The sequence below is a fragment of the Gekko japonicus genome, unplaced genomic scaffold (genome assembly GCF_001447785.1).
Source record: "Gekko japonicus isolate JY-2015 unplaced genomic scaffold, Gekko_japonicus_V1.1 scaffold21, whole genome shotgun sequence".
NCBI lineage: Eukaryota > Metazoa > Chordata > Lepidosauria > Squamata > Gekkonidae > Gekko > Gekko japonicus.
The window spans coordinates 2,961,220-2,975,900 of record NW_015173122.1 but is presented as its reverse complement, the minus strand read 5'-3'; the positions used below and the strand labels follow the sequence as shown (position 1 = coordinate 2,975,900).

Sequence of the window (14,681 nt, the reverse complement as noted above, 5' to 3'; positions counted from 1 at the left end):
TTGCTTCTATTAAAGTTGCTCCTGGCAAAAAAAAATAAAAATAAACCTTCACTTGGAGCCCTTTCAAAGACTTAGTTTTTTCCTTTAGCGGTGCTTATGAAAAAGCTGATGGATCACCATTCTGTACATTAGACACAACACCACCACCCTTTTCTATGGAGTATTTGGCCGGTTGTAACAATCTCTTTTTTGGTCTGGGAGTCTTGCATGTACATGGTATCTTTTTTTAAAACATGTGTGTTATCTCTTGCCCAACAACTGAAGTGGAACATGGGGGCACACAAGAGTGGGGACACGGATGCCCCTCAGGCAGCCTGCAGGTGGTGTATCTCTGCTCCATGTCTGTCTCTGCCTTGTGATGGTTGGCCCCAGAGGTGCTCCTTTTCCCAGGCCCTTTTCCCCGAGCCAAGCTAGCATCTTCTAGCTGAACAAAGATGCAAACACTACAGCTGGAGAAAGCACAACGCTCCTTCCCATGCTCAGCTAGTGTGCCCCTGTTTTGTTGGGTGGGAGAGACTTGTGTGCCCCTTGCCGATCACTTTCCCGGAGCCCGAAAAGGGGCGACGTCTCCATTCCCGGCTACCCCAGTGCAATCTGTGAGCCAAGGGCTGTGCTTCAAAGTTGTGCGTAGAATGCCCCCTCTCCCCCACACACATCACTTTTTAACATTCCCACAACTCCTTCCTTGTCAAGTTGCTTTTCTTATGAAGTCCTCACGTAATTATTTGTTGAGTCCATACAAAATCTAAACCTGACTACTTTTGTGTATGTTTTGGAGGGAGGCGGCCAGTGAGCTGCACCTGACTTAGGGCTTGGAAACCAGGCAGCAGTAGGAAGGTGAAGAGCACTGAAGCCGCATAGGTGAGCTGATTGTTTTGGGAAGGGACCTGTTGGTGTAGTTGCGCTGTTCTTAATTATGCCACATCAAGATGTTCCTACACGTCACTAATGTGCAGAGGGTAAGGCAGCACTCCCATTTCTGATTGGCGGGGCCTTGAGAACTGGCGCAATGCCATTGGCTGGCTTTTTTCTTGCACAAGATGGCCCTCTGCGCTTTCTTTGGATCCCATCTGGTGACCATTATGGGGGGGGGGGGAGTTGCATCGGGTGTCCTGGAAATGAGAGGCAGATGTTGTATGGGAATAGCTGGGGACTGGTAAGCCAAAGAGCAGGTGAGCCTGTTCCTGGACACGCAAGTGGGAGGATCCTGGATCAGTTTTTTGGCTGTGTCTTAGATGCCCAGTGCATGAAGTACTTGGGAGTTGTAGAGCAGCCTGCCTAGCCCTTGGTTTTGCTGGCTTTCTGTATGCAAGGCCTCTTTCCCCCATGGGGAAGCCTTAACTCTGTCTTCCGCCTCTGTCCGACACTCCATTCAGGAGTAGATTTGCAATCTTGGGGTGAATTTAGGCCTAAGACTTTGCCCTGCTGTCCATTAAGTTGCCCTTCCCTGGTTGCCTGCCAAACTTTGTTTTATAAAGTATTTAGCCGGCCACTAACGAAACCAGTTTCTAGTTCCGGATGGAAGTGCTGTAGCTGTTTTGTGATTTGGGAAGAGCCTGCTTCTCATTTTTAGAAATCTCTCTTTTCAGCAGTTGTCGTTTTTATCAAACTTTTCAACGGTAATGCCATCAGCAAAAACTGTTGCCTTGTACATCAGAAGAGCATTTTTTCTAGCTCTGCTAAGCCCAGAGTTTTGTTGCCCACAGGTGTATTCTAAGAAGTGATAAGGACTCACAGACTTGGCACTGACTCCCAGCTCTTGGATCTATCTTCACCATCAGCTCCGTGGCAAACATGGTTTTAGCCTCAGTTGCTCTGCCTTGCCTGTTCTGTAATGGACTTCTAGGGGCTAAGTAGGGAGTGGCTAAGAGGCACTGCTTTTAAAACCTCCGCTTCACTCCTGTACACATTGGGGGTTAACATATGTGTAGATGCTGTAGAAACAGTATTTCACCAGAATGTATTGGTTTTGCTATGTCTACAGTCTTGCCTTTTCAGTTTAGGGGGACAATTTTTACCCTTTTTGTTAAAGGAGGATTGTCTTGTGAGCTGTGAAAATGTTTCATTAGGCCATGCTGCGTTGAACCTGCAGTTTGGCCCCCATTTTTGCTGGTACTGCACCGGGAACTTCAGGCATGATGGGCATTCAGATGCTGAAGTCCATGTTCTGTGGGTGTGCATTCAGGCATCCCATTAGTACACCTGAGCAACGGGACTCAGTTCCCAGCTAAGTGACTTTTCCAAGTACGTGAATGATGGGTGGGTGCAGTTGGGGAGTGGGAGAGGTTTTTAGCATAAAATAATCAGGGCAGGCTTTAATTTCTGGAAGTGCTGTGTCTCCCACCCATCTTGCAGCCAAATAAGTTCTCATTGGTATGTTGTTCAGAGTTGGGGGGGGGCTCCTCCAACTCCCGCCTTTGATGGTGCACAAAGATGATCAGTGTAAACCAGTTTGAAACTGGTTTCCTGGTTGTTTCTTTCCCTCAAGAATTTTTTGAGACTGCAGCTTTTTGAAGATTCTGTACGGTCTATATTTCCCAGGGCTCCCAGTTTAGTCTTAGTGATGCCAAATGTAGGAAATGAAGTATCTTGGTAAACACGCCGTGGAGGACTGCTTCAGTTTCTGAAATGTCACTTGTCCCCATACGGTGGTGTTCCTGGACCGTAGGGATTCCTGGTGAGTTCCTGGTATGCCATGGAGCATGGGTGCAATCCTTTGTGTTCCATTGCCTTTGTTGTTTTTGTTAGCTGACCCTCTGCCGTGCTGCACCCACCTCAAAGTACCGTTGGTGGCTGGGAGAATGCCTGAGCATGGCGCTTGACTTGCCAATGGAACTGGACCCCTTTCCAGAAGTTGGTCTGTTCTAATATGTTGCCATCTTTTCATATTGTGGTAGGCACCATTTTCTAATCTCCTTCCAGCAAGGCCTTTGGTATGGGCAGGGAATACTGGTCAATAGTCCACTGTGTTCATTTGGGAACCAGTGAAGGTCCCAAAACTACAGAGGCCCAAGCTGTCTCTGATGCTTTCCTAAGTCACCAGGCCTCGACTAGCAACCCTGGAATCCCAGAATCGTATGAGAACCAGCATGCATAAGGGTAGATTGCCACAGCCTCCTTACAGTAAAAAAATTTCTGAAATGGAAAGAAATGCAGGTGGTGCACATGGGATGGGACAGCCCAAAGGTCCGTTTTGTTTGGCAGAACCCTGTGTTCAGCTGCCGCTGTCTGTCTGTCTTTCACTTCTGCTTAGCAACATATAATGTGCCTTTCTTATAGGAGTGCGTTTTAATTAAATAATATGTCAATCAATTTGGCTGTCCTCAAGGTTTGTAGGAGCAGCTCTGCTTCCTTGTGTGGCCAAATAACTTGTTTCCTGGCGCTGGGATTTTTCCTGCTCAACCGTTTATCTTTGGCCAAACCATCAAGAGCCTGGAGCTGGATTGCTGGTCTCTTAATTGCTCCAGGAGCAAAACCTGCCATCCTTTTTCTTTTTCCCCTCCCTCTGCACATGTGCTTCTTTTTGTCTCTTGGAGCTGGAGAACGGGGTGTGCCGAGTTTGCCTGTTGAGAAAACACTTTGGGGATTCCGGAAGGTGTATGGTCTTTTGTGTATGTTTCATTAAAGATACAAAACGACACAACCAACCATCGGGTAGTATTTCCAAGTGGGATTGGGGGGGGCAGGGGGGAATTGAAACATGTCTTTCTGTGCAGGTTGTAAATTCAGTTGACCAAGAGTTCCTTCCCAAGACCCCCACTTTTTAAGACAGGGAGAAATTGTCTTGCATTAAAATATATATACACATGAGCTGTGTGCTCTAACACCTAACACAGGCACAAACTGCACAGCTCCGGCTTTTGGACACCCCCCCCCCCAGGTATGAGTTGATAGTTTCTGTTTTAAACCATCTTTGTATTTCTCCTGAATATATTAGATTTTTTTTAAAAAGAAATGTCTTTTGCACACGTGCGTTTTGCTGAAACCATGAGAGACGGGAGGATTTAGTTCTTACAGCAGATGAAATAAAACTATGCATATGCTTTGAAACGTTTTACAAGTTTGTGTCTCATTACCAGCAGAGACAGGGAGATCCATCCTTGGCAGGCTTCCTTGCTGTAAAGTCCCCTGATTTCCCTGGGTTTCAGTTTTAAGATATGTGCCCCTCGTGTATATAGATGATTTGAGCTGATGGTCCCCTCGCCCTAAATCTTACAAGGGAAGGGGTGTATTTTGAAGGCCATGCCTCCGCAGCTAAATAATCTTCCTCCAAAAGATTCAACAGTGCTCTTGGTGAGCAATGTTGCTTTCCCTCTTTGGTCCTGTTTTAATCTACAGCTCTAAAGAGAGGGGCTTTACACTTTGCATGTTTGTCGTGCAAAGCTTGACTCTTCAACGATAACGCTTGGATCCTAGAAGCTTTTCCTAAGGTGTGGGCCCCAAATCTCCATTTGGTAGCAGAAGCGTGTCAGCTCATAAAATGATACCTAATCCCTGCCTGCTTTCCCCAGCCTACTCCCAACAACCTGCAGAGGTGATGGTGGTTGGCCTGCAACCACCTTCTTCTCCCCGAAAGTACCTTAATCTTATGCAGCCTGTTATTTAGTTCCTCAGCTGGCATAAATTCCAAAGACCGCCTCCCATGAGCTTGCCGGGTTGCGACTAAAAGTTGTATTTAAACTCCCCATTGCTCCTCTTGCCCCCCCCCCCCCCCCCCCCCTTTGGCAACTTTGTGCGAAAAAGTGAATGACCTCTTTGGCTCCTCTGCCCTTCTCTTGCAGAGTTGTGTTCCAGAGATTCGGATGGGGCAGCGGTCTGGCTCACTAGTAGACCGTGGGCCTGATCCACCACTTGCAGATTCAGTTGTGTTTCCAAAGCATTCCACCCCCAGACACACACTCTCTGCAGTGAATGAACAAAAGCTGCCTAGCCTGGCTGTCTCCCCTTGCTCAAGAGTTGACAAGGAGAGCTCTGGGCTGGCTTAGTTTTACCGTGGTTCCTTTTTCAAGGCCCTGTGAAGGGCTTCTCGGTCTGCAATGAGCTGTGTAAAACTGAGTTTGTCTTTGAATAGTTCTGAGGCAAGAGACAGTTCGCCTCAGCTGCGTGCGCAAGAGATGATCTTTGGGAGCTGTTTTGGCTTAGTAGCAAACAGTTTGGTGGTGTATGCTGAGCTTGCAGAGGGGGAGGGCACGGGTGGGCTATTCTGCCCCGAAGCTAGAACAGTACCCAGATGCAGGACCTTGGCTGCCTTCCGCTCCTTTTTTCCAAGGGTGGGAAGCTGGCAGGTACCTTGGTCCAAAGGGCAGCCCTTCCTAGATTGGAACACATGGGGTGGGAGATCCAAGTAGACATGGCAGGGGGTACCCATCTTCTCCTCCCCTTCAGAGTAATCTCACAAGGTTGTTTTGTGTCAGGGGTCAGTTTGTCAGCTCCGGAAGTGACAATTTCCAATTAACATTTCATTTTGAATTCTGTGCTACGACACATCTTAAAAATTCTAAGTTGCCCGCTTAGGGAATGTTTATATTTTAAAGAGAAAAGCCCTCCGTTGCAATAGACAGATGTGTGTAGAACAATACATTAAGACAGATGCTACATGATGAATATTGTTGAATAAAAAATTTACGTTCCTGTGTGTCTGAGACATTTTGGTTTTTCTGTTCCCTTCTCGTTTGGCTTGTGTGTAGTCCGTGGAGCACAGTTGAGGCTTTTAGGCTGAAAGGGGGGGGGAGGGGGACTCGCAAAAGTATGCTTGCAAATTGGAGTGGGATTCAGCTGCAGGGGTTCGAGTGTGTGGATGATCATTGCCTTCTCTGAATTAAGGCAACTCCTAGAAAATGTACAGACTGACACACATTTTGTTGATCTCTCACTTCCATTTTTATCCTCGTTTTTTTCTCTGTTTTATTGTTGCAACAACCTTGTGAAATAGGCCATGCTGAATTAAAAATCCTCCTGATTCAGAATTCTGATTTTGGGGGGGGGGGTACGCAGAAACAGTCTGTACTTACAAATCTAGTATAGATTCGGCACTGTGGGAACCGATCATGCTTAGGGGTGTGCCCTGACCACCTCGTTACAAACACGCCGTTGATTAAGAAAAATAAAATACAATTGTCTGTTCTGTTTTCTTCCAAGGCATTTATTTGTACTCACAGTGTCAAAGAGGGCTCCAGGAAGAAACAGTTCCCTTAGCCCAGGGCGCAAGGCCATGTGTGGCAGGGGGAAATCCTTCCGTGTTGGTTGATGCTCCCAAGCATTGCGCTGCTACTGGTGGATGCGCCGGATCGACTGGATCTGGGACGTCTGGGCGTGCGAGCCCCACTCCCGCCAGTGCTTGTAGTCCCCACCATGGTGGTCGGATTCCAGGATGTACTGGAAGCCACGGTAGCCAGGGTACTGGTAGCAAACCCACCTGCCGGGGAAGGAGCAACCATCAGTTACCAAGTTCTGTCCAAGAGTTCTTTTGGTGTGACTCTTAAGTCAGAGGTTCTTAGCCTTTACAGTGGCCCATTATCCTCAAGTCCTGACCTGGATGGACCAGGCTAGCCTGATCTCATCAGACCTCAGAAGTTAAGCAGGGTCGGCCCTGGTTAGTACTTGGATGGGAGACCTCCAAGGAATACCAGGGTTGTGATGCGGAGGCAGGCAGTGGCAAGCCACCCCTGGAATATCTCTCGCTTTGAAGACCCCATGGGGTTGCCGTAAGTCAGCTGCAGCACCTTCCACCACCATGTCATCCTCAAATGCCCTCCAAGCCACAATTAGGATGTCAGAACGGCATTCCAATCATGGGGGGGGGGGGTGTCTCCCACATCCTGGTCTGGTATTTTACACAGGTGTCTTGTGATTACTCCAGAGGGGTAGCTGTGTTGAGTCTGTTGTGGCAAAATGAAACCAGTCTGGTGGCACCTTCCACAGAAACACAGACGAAGCTGCCATATACTGAATCAAGACAGTTGGTCTGTCAAGGTCAGTATTTGTCTACTCGGGCCAGCAGTGGCTCTTCAGGGCACCTATTACCTGATGCTTTTTAACTGGAGATTAAACCTGGGACATTTGTGTGCTAAGCAGATGCTCTGAGGTGTGGCCCCACCCCAAGACTAACTATTTCGGCATGGACTGTCATGAGTCGGCGCCCTCCCTCAGATGCAATGGAAGGAAATCATGAAAGCTGGTCTGAGGAAGGGAACTGAGTCACAAAAACTCATATGAGAATAATTTACTTATTGGGATTTATATCCTGCCCTCACTGCATAGCAGGCTAAGGGCAGCTTCCATCAAATATTAACCAGTATACTATATGTGTGTGTGTATACACACAGTAAAAACAAAACTCCAATAAAATACAGTAATATTCCTATCCTGCAAATCAAGGTTGAAGTCTCACAGATGCAGTCTGTTACAAGTCGGGGGCCATCGGTGTTGATACAGGACTGCCCTGCTGTGGGGAGGTCAAGAGAGAGGGGACGCCCTCCGCCCTAAGTAAAAGCCTGGTGGAAGAGCTCCATCTTGCAGGCCCTGCGGGACTGCAAAAGGTCCCGCAGGACTCTGTTCTCATGTGGGAACTTAAAAGGCCCTGGCCCTAGTTGAGGCAAGACGGACCACCAGAAGACGTTGGTTGGCAGTTCATAAAGCCCTTTGGGGCTCATAGAGGGAGAGGTGGTCTCGCAGATATGCGGGCCCCTGGCCGTATTGGTCTAGTCGTGAAGGTGCCTCTAGACGTCTGTTTGGTGATATATATGCACATGATAGGTCTGTCTCAGGCATAAAGTCAACGAGACCATTAACCCCGAGGGCCTTAATGTCAGGTCTAAGTCCTGCGTCCCCTGTGTCACTTCTTAAAAGGACTATGGGAGAAATCTTAGGTCAATGATTTCCTCCTCCCTCTGGAGTGAGCCCTCTGGCAGGAGGAGAAAACGGGCGCACTAAAATCGCTTGTGCCTCTCCTCCACTCCTGTTAAGGATCCCCAGTCCAACTTATTGCACATCCCAGCTGGCAAATAAATCTCTTTCTAGCTAAACTCCTTGAGGGTGGGTGAAACTGGCCCACGGGAGGAGCTCCTGAAAAAGATGTTCCGGCTAGCGGGAGTCAGGTAGGTGTAGCAGTCAGACTGGGTGGAAAGACCAAGGCCAAGTCCCCATTCGCTCATTAAATCCATCGGGCCAGTCAGTCTCAGCTTGACCTCCCTCCGAGGGCTTTTCTGAGGATCGAGGGGCAGAGAAGCACGTATGGCCCTGTAAGCAATGTCAAGTGCAGATGGATAGCTAGGACACCACCACTAGAACAGTGGCCACGTGGGCTGTATCCCACAAAAGTTTTTGCCTTAAAACATCAGTGGGACTTTAAGGTGCCACAAGACCTCTGCTGGCAGAGGCTAACATGACTACCCCTCTGGCATTTAGAGCAATGGAAAAGGGGGTGTGTGTTCCTGGGCAGCTGAGCTGACCGGTCTGCCTGTGACCTTGGTCTCTCTCACCCTGTGGATCACCTGTGGGCCCTGACTGCTTTTGAAAGTGTCAGTGTATCTCGGGAAGGCGCCCCTGCCACGCACACCTCTCAGCTGATGACGGAGAAGGCCGGGGAAGTGGGTTCAGCCCCTTTGCCAACCCCCCCAGTGGAGCTCTTCACTGCCGAGGGCTGAGCCAGGCTTTAAAACCCTGCTGCTGGCCCACTGTGCCTTTTACTTACCCGCCGGAGTTAACTTTCATGGAGCCCACTTCACTATTGCCCCAGCCCATGGCTTGCAAGGAAGGGAAGTCGTCCTGCACCTCCCACTGGTGCCCCATGAAGTTTTCCTTCTCGAACAGGGTGATCTTCGACTCTTTGTGGTTCTGCAGGTGGGAGAAGAGCAGACCGAGGATCAGACCCTGCTCCTCCTGAGGCCAGCAGCCGGGCCTCGCACCTGCCTGCGTTTTTAGCACTCGGGCATGGGATGAGTGGATAAATGGGAAGGGTGTTCTGGGGCGCAGGCAGAGTGCCCCTCTCAGCTCCTCTGAGGTAACTGAGAAAGGATTCCAAGACAGGGTGAGGAGGGGGACTTCTTGGCAGGTGTCGGTCCCGGCACCTCTGATTTCAAGAAGCAAACCTTCTCTGAGCCTCTGTGGCCCTCACTCACGAGTACTTTCATGTGGTTGGAGCTGCGTAGGTAACAACCTGAACCTTCCCTTGTCTCTTCTCTCTCAGTTTTGGGGTGCCCAAAGCCATCAGCAGGGATGCCCTCAGAATCCTCCCGAAAAACTCACAGATATTATCTCCAGCAACTGGGGCTTCTCTGCCAAACCCATCATCTTGTTTCGATGTTCCCCTTTTGGTCGTGACAGTGGGGCCCTAGCTAAGTAATAAAGAGATCAGACATGCACCTCTCTCACCCTGGATTGGTGGAATCCTGATAAAAACTACACTACAATTTCCCCAGAAACATCTAATCTGCCCTTTTCAGGTTTTTTTGTTTTTTGTTTTAAAAAAAACATTCATCTTGCGATAGAATTCTGTGTTGTTACGTAGAGAAATAGCTAAACTCCTGTATGGAAAAAGAATGTAAGTAATAGTGCTGTGTACAAAAAAAGAGAAATGCTTAATATTAAGAACTGTGGAATTATGAGGCAAATGTGAGGTGACAGAACTCCTGTGAGAGAAGGGAAGCGACAGAGAGCGTAGGCCTTTGTGCAGGCCGCCAAGCATTGGTGCCGATGGTTAGTTAACGGTTACCAAGGGAGCGCTTCTCTTTCTGAGGTTTTCAGTCAGTCTAGTTTATGATGGTGCAGGATTCAAAATGCCTCACTCGTGATTGGCTGCTCAGTGGATGGTTTAACCACCGTCATTGGTTCTGCACCAAAGGCCTGAGACATGGTCAGCTTTAACTGGTTGAAGGGTGCAGTGAGAAAGAATAAAAGATCAACCTGAAGCAGTGTTCCCTCTAAGCTGAGTTAGTGTGAGCTAGCTCACAGTTTTTTAGCCTCTGGCTCACACATTTTTGTCTTAGCTCAGGAAGGAGGGCTCCAGAACAAATTAATGCAGTAGCTGAATCGTTCGCTCACAACTTTAATGCCAGTAGCTCAGAAAGTAGAAATTTTGCTCACAAGACTCCACAGCTTAGAGGGAACATTAGTCTTCAACACAGAAAGAGCTGGGGTTAGTCAGTTGCTTAGGAGGTGGGAGAGATTTATTTTTTACCAGCTACACCAACATTAAGAACTGAAGAGAGGGGTGGCAGAAGAGCAGCTCTCTGAAAGAAGTAGTCTGTGATTTGGAAAGTTAAGTGAGAGGAAGAGGAGTCTGAGAGGGTCAGCTGAGGAAGAAGGGGTGGTCTCTTCCAGGTATAGCAGCGTGCCATCCTTATATTCCAGCGTCTTCAGTAAATATTCTGAGCAAAGGGAAATCACTAACTTCATATATGTACCCTCAAGGTCTGGTCTTCAAGAACAGGCCAAGGAAGAGTCTGGCCAGAAGGAAGATTTTCAGAGCAAACAAAGCAGAGGCTCTGTAAAGTGTTAACTTCGTGTGAAGGCTATATCAAGGGATATTAAATAATTTATTTGGGCGGAGAGCTAGCATAGGGATTGCCATCTGTCTTCGTTACGACAGTGCTAAAGGAAACCATCAGAGGGCGTACTGGCATGACAAACGTCCAATTAAATATTCAGTTCTTTTAAATACCGGGTTACTTCATCAACTGTTTTACTAGTTTTTTTTCTCATTATCTCTTGGTCTGTCCACCTAATATAAATCAAGCTACCAGGGTCTAAATAAAAAGTTTATTTTTACCTTTATGTAAACGGTGGTAGTAAAAATCAAGTAATATATAGAAATGGGTAAGATTTTAATCTGAAGTGTGGTGTTGGAGGAGAGTTTCATGGATCCTGTGGACCTCCAGAAAGAAAAATAAGTGTGTTCTAGATCTAGTCAAGTCTGAACTTTCCCTAGAAGCTAAGATGACTAAACTTAGGCCCTCGTACTTTGGTCACATGTTGAGAAGACAAGGCTCTCTGGAAAAGACAATAATGGCAGGAGAACTTGAAGGCATCATGAAAAGAGGAAGACCCAACATGATATGGATTGCCCCCACTTTGCAAGGCCTGAGCAAGGCTGTTAATAATAGGACATTTTGGAGATCATTCATTCATAGGGTCACCATAAGTCAGAAGAGACCTGACAGCACTTGCACAAGCACAAGTCTTCATTCTCCTCGTATTAAGTGTGGTCAAGGGGTGGGGCAAGGAAAACGAAAAGCAGGGCTATTTTTGGGCAGGAACGCACAGGAACAGAGTTCCGGCTGGCTCCCGAGTTGGCCACGCCCAGCAGGAACTCATTAGCATAATAGGCCACGCCCAACAGCAGAAACTCATTAAGATTGGCTACCTTAAGGGGGTGTGTGGCCTAACATGCAAAGAAGTTCCTGCAACAAAAAAAAGCCCTGGGTTTTGACAACAGACAAGGTAAACAGAATAAGAAGCAAAAGGTGGGTGTGGCTGGATGACCACACTTCTGGTAACATGGGGTGCGGCCTAGTATGCTAATGAGCGGTGTTGTCAGGGATGTGGCCTAATATGCTAATGTTTCTGCTGTTGGGTGTGGTCTATTATGCTAATGAGTTCCTGGTGGGCTTTTTCTACAAAAAAAGCCCTGACGAAAAGTAAACCCCACGGGCCTCCCACATCACCACACACTCTCAAGCTTATCTAGTGCCATGTCAATATTCTTTTAGGTGGACCCATACTTTTTCTCGCCATGTGCTTTGAGAAGGGGTTCAGATAGCAAACGAGGGTCTTACCGCTGAGCTGATGGGGCGGAAGGACATCAGCCGATCAACGTGGTAAGCGTTGCTTCCGCTCCAGGCCTCCCATCGGGGGTACTCGCCTCGCTCCAGGATGAACTGTTGCCCGCCGAAGCCAGTGTGCTCATAGCCAAGCCAGCTGCAAGAGAAGGCAAGAATTGTGGCTATCCAGGCTCCTCCTCACAGGCCAACAGTGACTGATACTTTCCTCTCCCTGTCCAGGCCTTGTGCCGGAGCTGCTGACAGGTGACCCTGGAGAGACGGTCATTGTGTTAGCCTAAAGCAGGGCTCCTCAACCTTTTTGAACCAGCGGGCACCTTTGGAATTCTGACACAGTGTGGTGGCTGCAGCCGCAAAATGGCTGCTTCGGGGGCATAGTGGCCAGACACAAGATGGCCGCCATATCTTACCTTCAGCCACGCAGTACAGATCCTTGGGCTATGGCGGCAGCTACTACCACAACACTGTTAAAAATCTGCACACCCAATCAAACCTCCAGTGGCAATCAAAATACTTACTAGGAAAAAGCCTTGCCTGGTCCGAACCACCTTCTAAAAACACTCGTGGAATGTTCCAGGCTACAGGGTTCTTGTTCTCCCTGTGTTAGCGAAGGGGCTGCTTTTGGAACTTTTCCTTTGGAATCCCCGCGGCCGCCCACCCCCATTGTCTCAAACTGACACGCAGGCTGTTCCGCATCATCCTGCAATCCTTAAACCCTACTCAGCATTCAAGCCTGACTGAAATTATGCCATACCTATTTATGATTGAGGGCAGGCGGGGGAGAGAGATGATTTGGAAACCGATTTATTTAAAATGTTTGCATCCTGCCTCTCGACAGATTTATAACAAAAGTGACTTACGGCGTATTTTAATGAAAACAGAATCCCTCAAATACCATAGCACTCGGGGCTCTAATCTTTCCCCGGACCCAGCCTGCCCCCTACTCAGCCCTGGGGACTTGGCCTGGCTGAGGGAGGAGGGTTCCTGTACTCACGCGCCATTCTCCACCCTGAGCGAGCGGACATTGTCAAAGCTGCTCTCTGTGACACTGGGACAAGAGGTGGTGAATTCCATCCGTTTCCCCTGGAAGTTCTCTTGGTCATAGACGGTGATCTGAAAGGCAATAACACCATCGGCACGTGCCCCCCGGCCTACCACGCAAAGACAGCAAGGGCGTGAGAGATTCATCATGACTTCAGCAACTGACTTTGCTGGCCGATTCCTGCCAACCCCCCCCCCCTCCTTTGCCCAGCTCCAGCTGTGTTTGGGCAGAGATCCCTCTGGGCCTCAGTCAGTCGTTTTCTTCCCACAGTACGGTTGCTGCGTTAGCCTGTTGCGCATCAAAAACAAAAAGGAGTCTTGCAGCCACAAGGCCATTGTTGCTCTTTGAGGTGCCACAAGACTTCTTCTCCCCCGGGGTAAAGAATAGAGTAAACTTACCTTCCATGGTCCATGCTGCGAAGGCTGGGGGTTTGTTTGAGCCATCTTGGCAGCAAAGATGGTTTCTATGAAGAAGGGAAAACAACAACAACACCCATGTTTCTTTAAAACATGAGCCTTGATAACTCGATCTTGTGTGGTAACTGTTTGCATCTTGCGCTGCCTTTGAGAATTTGACCGTCTATGGCTTGCAAGCACAAATATTCCCAGCAGAGGGCAGTGCCAGGTAACAGAGATCCACGGTGAACAAGAACAAAGCAACTGGACGATGTATCAAAGGGACTGGGATACCTTTGATGGAGGTTTCGGGACAAAGTCAAAAGATTTTGCATCTCTGTTCCTACAAGACATTTTCAGGTACTCAGACTGTACCATAGGACCCATGGACACTAGAACAGAGGGGAACTTGTTCTCAGGAGTTCTCCTCTGGGTTCTGAGGCTGATTCTTATTCTAATGCGATCCAGATGTGCACATAGGTGGGTATTCAGGATAGAATATCCAATAAATCATGAGCGAATCTGCAGGATCCCTGGCATTTGACTCTATCTGGCCAGGTAATGTGTTTTCTCTATTCACACAGCCACTAAATATCAGCTTAACAATTTGACTCCCAACACTCAGGGGCTGAGGTGGAATTTCAAAACTGAAATCTAAATTGCTGGTTTAAAACACCCCCTGCATTCCTTCAAAAATTTGTTTTGGCATTAGAAAACTTGCGGCCGGGCGAGCCAATGGGATTCCAGAGCCAGCCGCCCCGAGGTAAAGCAGATGTGGATTATGCAGACAAAAACCTTGCCTCAGACGCTCGGCCTGCCCTGTCCCTAGACTGACTCCGTGCTGCTGCTTCACTGACAGCTGTTGGGTGACGGGTTAGCCAGGGGGTGTCTGCTTTTAAAGTCTCCAGAACAGAATTCAGGCTGGGGAGCTGGGGTTGGGGCAGGGGAGGTGGAGGGGGGGCAGGATTGCCAGCTCCAAGTTGGGAAACTCCTGGAGATCTGGGGATGGAGCCTGGGAAGGACAGGGGCCTCAGTGGGGTACGAGGCCATAGAGTCCACCCTCCCAGAGCATCCATTCTCTCCAGGGGAACTGATCTCTGTAGTCTGGAGATGGGCTGTAATTCTGGGGGATCCCCAGGTCCCACCTGGAGGTTGGCATCCCTGTGGGGCAGAGGACCGAAGCCCATCTCCCTGGGGCGACTCACCTCGTCCAGTGAATGCTGACAGTTCCTCCATGGGCCACTTGCTGCCGGGGCCGGCTCCGTTTGTTTATATAGGTCCAGTGTCCCGACATGCCCTGGGCAGAGTTTGCGCTGCAGTCAGCACAATGCATTCTCTGCCATTGTGCGTCGCTTGATCCCTGGAGATTTGAGCCACTCGCCTCCACAGTCCAAGTTGCATTCCTGGCGGAAAATAGATCCCCCACTCCCCACCCCAGCGAGGCGGTTGCGTTCCTAGTGGAATGCC

At 48.8% G+C, this 14,681-nt stretch overlaps 1 protein-coding gene across 1 annotated transcript; it reads right to left on the bottom strand.

Moving 5' to 3' along the window:
* Nucleotides 1-6,176: 6,176 nt before the first annotated feature.
* Nucleotides 6,177-14,450, bottom strand: CRYBA1 (crystallin beta A1). Its single transcript, XM_015421881.1, has 6 exons — nt 14,420-14,450; nt 13,218-13,282; nt 12,772-12,890; nt 11,775-11,916; nt 8,693-8,835; nt 6,177-6,415 (listed from the first exon to the last, which is right to left on the bottom strand). Exons 1-6 carry the CDS (start codon nt 14,448-14,450, stop codon nt 6,268-6,270), a joined length of 648 nt encoding a protein of 215 aa, XP_015277367.1. The 3' UTR covers nt 6,177-6,267.
* Nucleotides 14,451-14,681: the final 231 nt, after the last annotated feature.

Coding starts and splice junctions, on each gene's coding strand:
- CRYBA1 (XM_015421881.1), bottom strand. CDS start 14,450: ATGGAGGAACTGTCAGCATTCACTGGACGAG. Junction 12,891..13,217: donor CGCAGCATGGACCATGGAAG/GTAAGTTTACTC, acceptor ATTGCCTTTCAG/ATCACCGTCTATGACCAAGA. Junction 8,836..11,774: donor TCCGCCCCATCAGCTCAGCG/GTAAGACCCTCG, acceptor TCCCACCTGCAG/AACCACAAAGAGTCGAAGAT.